Below are 7,949 nucleotides of genomic sequence, written 5' to 3'. Positions count from 1 at the left end.
TTGTGTGCATGGATGTGTGTGTGCACGTGTGTGCACGGGTGTGTGTGGCTGCATGTGTGTGCAGTCAGTGCAAGAGGAACAGAGAGCAGGGCTGAGGTTGGCAGGACGGCCTGGCAGCTGGCTGACTTCCCCAATCCTGGGGGCGAGGCAGGAGCCTGGGTATCCCCTGGCCTCCACCCTGGCACCTGGGGGCTGGGCACTGGGCAGGCAGGAGGACCTGGAGCTGGCCCAGGAAGGAGCTAATGATCAACTGGCTGTCTTCGCTGGGCCTGCCTCTCGCCACTGGCCCCAGGCGTAGGGAGGAAGTGGGGCAGGAAGCAGGGGCGGCGGCCCGGCTGAGCAGGCGGCCTGGCGGAGGGCGGCCCTTTCTGCTCCGGCTGGCCGAGACAGCCTTCTGAGCCCGCCAGGAGGAGCCGGCCCCAGCTACCCCGGCTGCCGTTCTGGGAGCCACCTCCGAGGAGCAGGCGCAGGTTTGAGGGTGCTGGGACAGGTAGGTGCTGGGGTGACAGGGGCAGGTGGAGGATGGGGGTGTGCACTGGCCCCAGAGGAGTCGCCCACAGAGCAGGGTCTTGCTGCTGATGGATGTAATAGTCTCCGGTCCTTCACTCTCTTGAAGATGTTTCTGAGAGTTTGGGGTTGCGGGGAGCCGATCTGAATTCTGGGGAGCCTGGAGGGCTGTGGAGCCAGTCAGAACTTCAGGAATGCCACCAGTACCAACTGGCAGGGGTGGCGCCCAGGAATGCTGTCGGGCACCCGAGCCGGCCATCAGGGACTCCAGGCCCACAGAGGCCCTGTAGCCGTGACCCCCCCCTGCGGTCTCCGCCCTGGGCCTCTTTCCCAGCATCAGACCAGGGTGGGTCCCTGGAGCAGGGCACCAACCAGAAAGTTGTGGAAGGACACAGACCTGGGCCTCCTGACACCAGTCCTGCCCCCGCGTGTGATCCGCGGACACTGCTGAGACCTGCACTGGCCTCCAGTGCCCGCTCCAGAGTCCCAGACCCCCGGCCCTGTCTGTGGGCATTGCCAACGTTTGGTATTTGGCGAGGCTCGTCGTGGTGATGTTTGGCAGAGAACGTCGGGGAGTTTGTGGTGCCGGCCGGTGCCGGATCCAGGGCTGCGTGTGGGGTGGCCTCCTTGCGCCTTGTCCAAGGATGCAGGCGGGGTTGGGGAGGGTGCCTCCAGGTCCGGGTAGGTACCTGAGGGCCGGACTCGGACCCACCCGGATTCAAGCCTCACCTTTGAGTCTCACTGAGCCTCAGACTGACCATCTGTGAAATGGGCACAAGGACCCCCCCCTCCAGGCTGGATTCAATGAGGTGCTCAGTTAGCACTCGGGTGGTGGCTGTTGTTACTGACGGTCACACCACTGCGAGTAGTTGTTCCTGTGCCAGGTGTCGTGTGCGTTTGATGTGGCTGAAGTCCTTTAGTTCAGCTCACAAGTGCCCCTGACGTGAGGCCGACCCTGCTGCACAGCAGACAGACCCCAGCAGGCCGCAGGGTGGACGAGCCCTGGGCAGCGGTAACAGCCCCACGCCAGCGCTGCCACAGCAGATTCAGTGTCGTGGCTGCAGGCCAGATGTCCGAAACCAGTGTCAGCAGGACCACCTCCCTCTGTGGTCATGTGGCTCCTTCCGGTCACCACCCTCCCCCCTCGTGTCTGTGACGTCAGATGGGTCCAAACCTGCCTACCCATATGCCGCCTCGTAACCTCGTCTGCGAAGACCCTATTTCTCAAACTGTCTGAGGTTCGGATGAGCACGGGCTTGGGGGGACACTGTTCACCCCAGTACAGCGGCCACCAGACAACCCTCAAGAGGTGCTTCTTGGTGGAATGAGTATAGTCTGCGTGGGCCCCAGAAGTCTTTGTCCAGCACGAGCCAGTGACATGTCTGGCCAGACCCCCCAAACCCCTTCAAGCCTGGATCGGTGCCATCTCCTCCCCGTGGGGAACCCCTGTCTGTGGAACTCCGACTAGGCATGGAGCGGTCGCCAGCCCACGGACCCCAGGCTCCCCTCCCGGGTTGGGGCTCGGCTGGGGCTGCAGAGGTTCACCCGTGCTGTCCCCACAAGAAGCCCAGCAAAGAGGATGGAGGCCGCAGGAAGAGGACTCCCCACCGCGGCTCGGGGGTGACCCGGCCAGCTGCCGTCGGGGAGTCGGGACGGTGACTTCTGCATTCGAGGCCGCAGCCCACAGGCCGAGGGAGCCATTTTAGGAAGAGCGGGAAGGAAGGGCTTCTGTGGAGATGGCACCCACTTCCTCCTCGCTGGGCTGTCCCCGGGGACTCCATGCTTACAGCTGTCACCGGCTGCCCCGCCATCCCCCAGCAGGTGGCAGGTTCCTGTACCTGTACCCGAGCCTTCCCTGTCCTCAGCCCGCCCCAGCACTCGGGGTGGGCCGTGGTGAGCCCGTCCCCGGGAGGCCCGCAGGGTGACAGGCACATGACCTAGAGGTGGTACGACTGTGCCAGGTGCCCAGCTGGGGGAGGCCCCGCTCCATCTCAGGGGCACCGGACCTGGCTCCTAAAGGATGAGGTGGCCGAAAGGCGAGGACGAGGCGTCAGGACTAGAGACCCCACGAATAGGAGCCGAGTGGGCGAGGGTGCCGGGCTCTCTGATGAGCTGCCTCGCGGGCCTGGGCAGGTGCCGACGTGCGGGGGGAGGGGCGTGTCTGACCCGCGTCCGCGCCGACGCTGGCTCTGCCCGGCATTCCTCGGGCCTTGCCCATGCTGCCCACTGCCCCTGCCCGACGGGCTGTGTTCCGCGTCCTCCGTTTGCTGACGACGCCCTGACCCACGAGTGCGGCTGGAGGGCTCTGTCTGTAACCCGGGGAAGATGAGGGAAACCCCCGGGGGGAGAAGTGGCCTTTCTGCCTCAGCCACTCCCTCTTCCCTGTCCCTGTCACCGCATCCTTCCCTGCTGGCTGCGTGGGACCCGGCCCCTCTCCTGACACACAGGACGCCTTCCGGGGATGCTCTGGCTGTCAGAGCGGCGCCCGGCTCTGTCGGGAAGCCCGGCTCGGCTGAGGCCTGTGCCGCCAGAACTAAACGGCCATCGCTGGGGGATGAGCTGTCTCAGTGGGCTCGTCCCCAAAGCACGGTGCCACGGTGTGTGACGAGGACAAGGGCTCCCTGTCCCCACGAGGTCCCTGACTCACACGGTCTAGGCGGGAGCAGCCATGCTCTGCGGGCGGTTTCATGGCAGCTGTGAGCTGAGTCTTCGGGGCCCAGGGGACCCCCTTGCCTACAAGGACGTCCCTCCTGCCCAGCCCGGTGGGCGATGGCCAGACCCATGCCCATTGGCGCGGGCCCCCGACAGCCTGTTCTAGGGGCTTGTGCCCATCAGAGAGGAGGCTGAGCAGGGCCCACCTGGCACAAAGAGTGGGAGTTCCCTCCTCTGGCCCCCAACTCTGGCAGCTACACCCACGCTGGTCCTGGGGGCCTGTCTTCCCAGAGAGGTCATCACTGCTGACCACCCTGTCCTCTCCCCACAGGGCCAGCCCGGCATGCCGAGCCCTGGGCACTGAGGCCGCTGCCCGTCATGAAGGACCCAGCGGAGACGGTCACTGAGGAGCCCGCCCCAAGGGCGGCTGCAGGGCCCTCGGGCAGCAGTGGTGGCGACAAGGTCCAGAGAGAGGCTGTGAGCTCATCCGTCAGCTGGGTTCGAGCAGGACCTGAGGAGGCCCAGGCTCCGGGCAGAGACGGTGAGTGTGGTGTGCGAGGTCCACCTCGTCCTCCCGCCCAGGGCCCGAGCGCTGTCTGCCTGTCCGGGTGTCCCTGAGAGAGACTCACTGCCCCGCCAGTCCCGCGTGGGCCCCCCTGGTGGTAACCACGCCGACGGAGAAAGGGGAAGGGGCTTGGAACCTCTAGAACCGCTGCCCCGCACACTCCGGCGGCTCCTTTACAAACCTTCTTCTCCCCGCAGTCCTGCTTTGTCCGCAGGACAGGACCCCCGGAGTACTCCGGCGGGGTGTCCCGCGGTCCCCGGAGACACATGGAGACCCAGAGAGGGAAGGGGACAGTGGCCGGACCAGGACCGGGGCTCTTTACTACCCTCACCGTCTCTCTGTCTGTATTGATACGTATTATTTGAGCCCCAAATACTGCGGCGTGTGTGTTCCCTAAATCCAGGACATGCTCCTCCGAACACAGTGTAGTGGGGTTTGAATGATGACGCACAGGCCGGCCCGGGCCTGCCGTCTGTCCGGCAGTGTCCTGTGCACAGAGGAAACCACGTCTCTAGACACTGTCTTGAAGAGCAGGCCGTTCTAGGGGACGCCTCTGAGTGTGCGCACAGCGGTGCCTCCGCCTGACGTCAGGTGTCTGGGGCAGGACTACCCCGGAAGTGCTGTGTCCCTCAGGGCAGCGTAGCTGGAGTCCGTGCTGACAACTCAGGGACAGTCATTTCGATCGCTTGGTTAGAGGTGTTGGACAGCCTTCCCCATGATAAAGTAGTGACTCTTCCTCTGTTGTTACAATGTAACCGTGCGAAGCTACTCTGAGACCATGTCGATACCTTGTTCCTCTTGAAACTCACAAAGTATCATCCACGCTTGCTTTTCGACTGAAACAGTCATGGTCTGATGATTTCTAAACGGTGAGTCTCATGCTTTATTCCTCCACGTTTATCAACTGACTTTCTCCTCTAAGGAAGTCTCCCCGCTCCCCGCTATTCATTCTTCTGTTCTCCGCACTCTCCACCTGTCCCCGTCGCTGTCATCTAGACGGTCACACTGCCCCAGCGTTGGTGTCTTCACATGTCTCCCCCATGCTGTGAGCATGTCCTGCTTTTGAGGACCACAAGACTGGCACAGGCCTGGAGTCAGACATTGCTCAGGGAGCCTGGGCTTCCGAATCCAAGGATGGTAGTTAAAGCCAAGATCTGGAAGTCGTGTGCCCTTTAGGATTTGACAGGCTTTTCTGAACCCCAGCTGCGTGCCTGGCTCTGGGGCGGGCCCTGGGGACACAGGACAGGCGAGGCCTGGATAGGCACTCTGACCACTCGGGCAACAGCAAGACCCCGGGCTGGCGCGCTGTCGGTCCTCAAAAGCCCCCGATGGGAAGAGAGCGGAAATGAGAACCACGGTGTTGTCCGTCTGAGGCCACCTGGCCTGCTGTGCCTGTGGCTCAGAGAGAAATGTCCTGCAGGCACTGGGGAGTCACAGGCTTTACCCAGTCAGACCCCCCCCTTGACCCTAAGACCTCCACTGCTCGTCCCATTTTATAGCTGAGCAAACTGAGCAGGGCAGAGACCAGGGGCCCTAGCCTAGGTGCACAGTGGGAGCTGGCCTCAGGATGGGGCTGCGGAAGGGGGGCCGAGCAGGGGACTGAGCTGCCACTCAGGGTTCAGGAGTCCGTCCTCTGCTCTGGTCCCCAGGTGAGCCCCTCTGGCCCTGAAGTTTGGGGTATCTCACCAGTCCTCGCCAGGCTGTGAGCTGCACCCCAGCAGCCTCACAAGGCATGTTGTCTGGAGCAGACCCCGAGTTCCTTCTGGGGTGTCATGTCCCCTGGGTGGTCAGCAGAACAATGGCCCCCAAAGAAGTCCACACCCCAATCCCAGAACCGTGCACCCCCACATCGCCTCCTGTGGCAAAGGAGACTGCAGGTGGGAGGAAGTCAAGGATCTGAGATGGGGAGACTGTCCTGAGGTCGGAGTCAGAGAACCCAAGAGTCTAGGCTTCTGGGTTTGGAGCTGGAGGCGGGACCGGGAGCCAAGGGATGTGGAGCCTCTAGAAGCTGAAAGAGGCCAGGATCACTCTCTCCTGGAGCTCAGAGGGAGCTGGCTCTGCCGACACCTTGATTTTAGCAGCAGGACCTTTGCCAGTGTCCCCCCAAATCCGTGTTCACTCCAGAACTGCAAGACAAAACCCAGCTGTTTTCTGAGGCTGCTGAGCTTCCCAGGGAAACGCACATGCCCTCCGTCCTCCTGGCTGGGTGACCCTGGGGCAGGGAGCTCAGGGCACCGTCCTCCTGGCTGGGTGACCCTGGGGCAGGGAGCTCAGGGCACCGTCCTCCTGGCTGGGCGACCCTGGGGCAGGGAGCTCAGGGCACCGTCCTCCTGGCTGGGTGACCCTGGGGCAGGGAGCTCAGGGCACGGTGGCTTGCAAGGCTGCGGACACCTCTTTGTTCAGAAACATCTGGGGTTGGAGCCTGTGAGGGGAGAGGGGCTGTTTCCACCTGCTCACACCACCCGCTCTGTCCTAGGTGCTGCTCCTCACCCTGACATCCCTCTGCCGGCCTCCAGGACCCCTCCAGGCCAGAAGGGAGCGTACCCCACAGGTAGACACCACTATGTGGGCTCAATCCAGACTGCGACGTGAATGCGGGGTCCCTGGCCCTGCTTTCCCTCGGGGGGGGGGCTTGCTAAATGCTGATGCCCAGGTTCTGGTTTCATCCGTTGGGGGTCCCAGGACTCTGCATTCCACGGGGCCCAGAATTCTGGGTCCCCCTGCCTTGCAAAGGGCTTCCCCGGACTGGCTTTCGTCTGCTTAAACAGGGGCCATGGCCTCAAAGGCCGCCTACCAGGGAAGGGACACTGGGGAGGGGGGACAGGTGGGACATGATAAGAACTAGATGAAAGAGACCACTGTGTTGTGGGGGTGCAGAGAGAGAGCACGGGCCCTCAGGGAGGTGTCCAAGGGCTGGTTTTCAGGGAGGGGGGTCTGAGAATGGGGGCAGATTTCTGCAGGCTGTGGATGGTGGGCAGCCCTGGGCTGAGGGTGTAGCACCTGGAATTGGGGGGGTGGTAAGAATCTGCCCTTTACCCTAGAGACCCCACTCCTGGCCCCCAGCTGTGCAGGACATGGAGACCCCAGTGTTGGCATCTCACCTTTGCCTGTCTCCCCACTTTCCTTTTGGGTGGTCAGTGCCCTTGTGGTCACCCAGGTTGATCAGGACGAACTGAGCCACAGGGCAGATTATTTTGGGTTTGAAAATGCAACCCGCCCATTCCGGGAACAGGAGGGGTCACAGGTCACATCTCAGAACCAGTTGTGAAATGCTGGGCTGGCTTCCTGCTGGGGGTTGGGCCTGACCCAGACTCCCACCGGCCCAGCCCCCTCCCGGGGGTGGGGGGGCTCCAGGGCTCTTTGCTAGAAAGTTCTAAGGCAGGTGCAAGGCTGCCTCCCCTCTCTCCCCGCCCAGCAGCCCCGCTCCGGGGATCCTGTGCTCTGGAGGCCTCCTTGGGGGCCGGCAGTGGGGGTGGGTGGCGTCTAAGTGCAGAGCTGCCTCCCAGGGCAGCGGCCAGGCTGGTGTCGCCAGGGCCAGTGGGCCTGTGCTGGAGGGAGGTGGGGTGGCCTCAGCCGGCAGGGGACGGAAGAGAAAGGGAAGGAGCCAGGTTTGGGGTGGGGCTGAGGGGTCCGTGGGGTGTCTGCTGGCGGTTGGGGCGGGGGAGAGGTCCGGGCTGGAGGGCTCAGTGAGTCGAGACCACTCGCTGAAGCCCAGTCCCTGCCGTCCTGTCTCGGAGCTGGAGCGGGAGTCACTTCCTCCTGTCACTCGAGGGTGTAGACAGCGTGTGACTCATTTACCAGGAAAGAAACTGGGGCTCGGGGGCCAGGCAACAGTGGGGGCTCCTGCAGCGGCGCCCGGGGGCCGAGGCCTGACCTCAGGCTCCCCCCCAGACCTGACGCTGCAGCTGCAGGCCGTGCGGAGGAAGAGCGGGCGGCCGGAGCCCCGTCTGCAGCAGGCCCTGCGGGCGCGGCTCCGCTTGCTGGAGAACGACAGCTGGGAGGTGGCCCGCACCCTCGGGGTGAGTCTGCCCCTCGGGGTCAGGGGCGGGGGAGCAAGCTGGCTGAGCACAGGTGGAGGGCCCTTGCTTGACAGTGAGACGGGCGAGGACCTGTGCGGAGGAGGGGGGCCCCCGCAGGAGTGGGGTACATGAAATCCAGGGCCCGAGGGCCAAGGCCATGGGGGCATCTCTAACCTCACCCTGTGGTGGGCTGTGACTTGTCCTCA

The 7,949-nt window shown here is 63.8% G+C and overlaps 1 protein-coding gene across 1 annotated transcript in view; it reads left to right on the top strand.

The window, feature by feature from the left end:
- Positions 1 to 385: 385 nt before the first annotated feature.
- Positions 386 to 7,949, top strand: part of SH3TC1 (SH3 domain and tetratricopeptide repeats 1) — a 31,055-nt gene continuing 23,491 nt past the window's right edge. Inside the window, exons 1-4 of the mRNA XM_036280775.1 lie at positions 386 to 490; positions 3,491 to 3,700; positions 6,201 to 6,275; positions 7,616 to 7,743. Of these exons, the coding sequence (XP_036136668.1) occupies positions 3,538 to 3,700; positions 6,201 to 6,275; positions 7,616 to 7,743 (366 nt within the window). The 5' untranslated portion in view covers positions 386 to 490; positions 3,491 to 3,537. The remainder of the gene's footprint in view (positions 491 to 3,490; positions 3,701 to 6,200; positions 6,276 to 7,615; positions 7,744 to 7,949) is intronic.

The sequence above is a fragment of the Molossus molossus genome, unplaced genomic scaffold, assembly GCF_014108415.1.
Source record: "Molossus molossus isolate mMolMol1 unplaced genomic scaffold, mMolMol1.p scaffold_m16_p_1, whole genome shotgun sequence".
Classification (NCBI taxonomy): domain Eukaryota; kingdom Metazoa; phylum Chordata; class Mammalia; order Chiroptera; family Molossidae; genus Molossus; species Molossus molossus.
The sequence above is the reverse complement of the archived record's forward strand: the minus strand, read 5'-3'. Positions and strand labels throughout refer to the sequence as shown.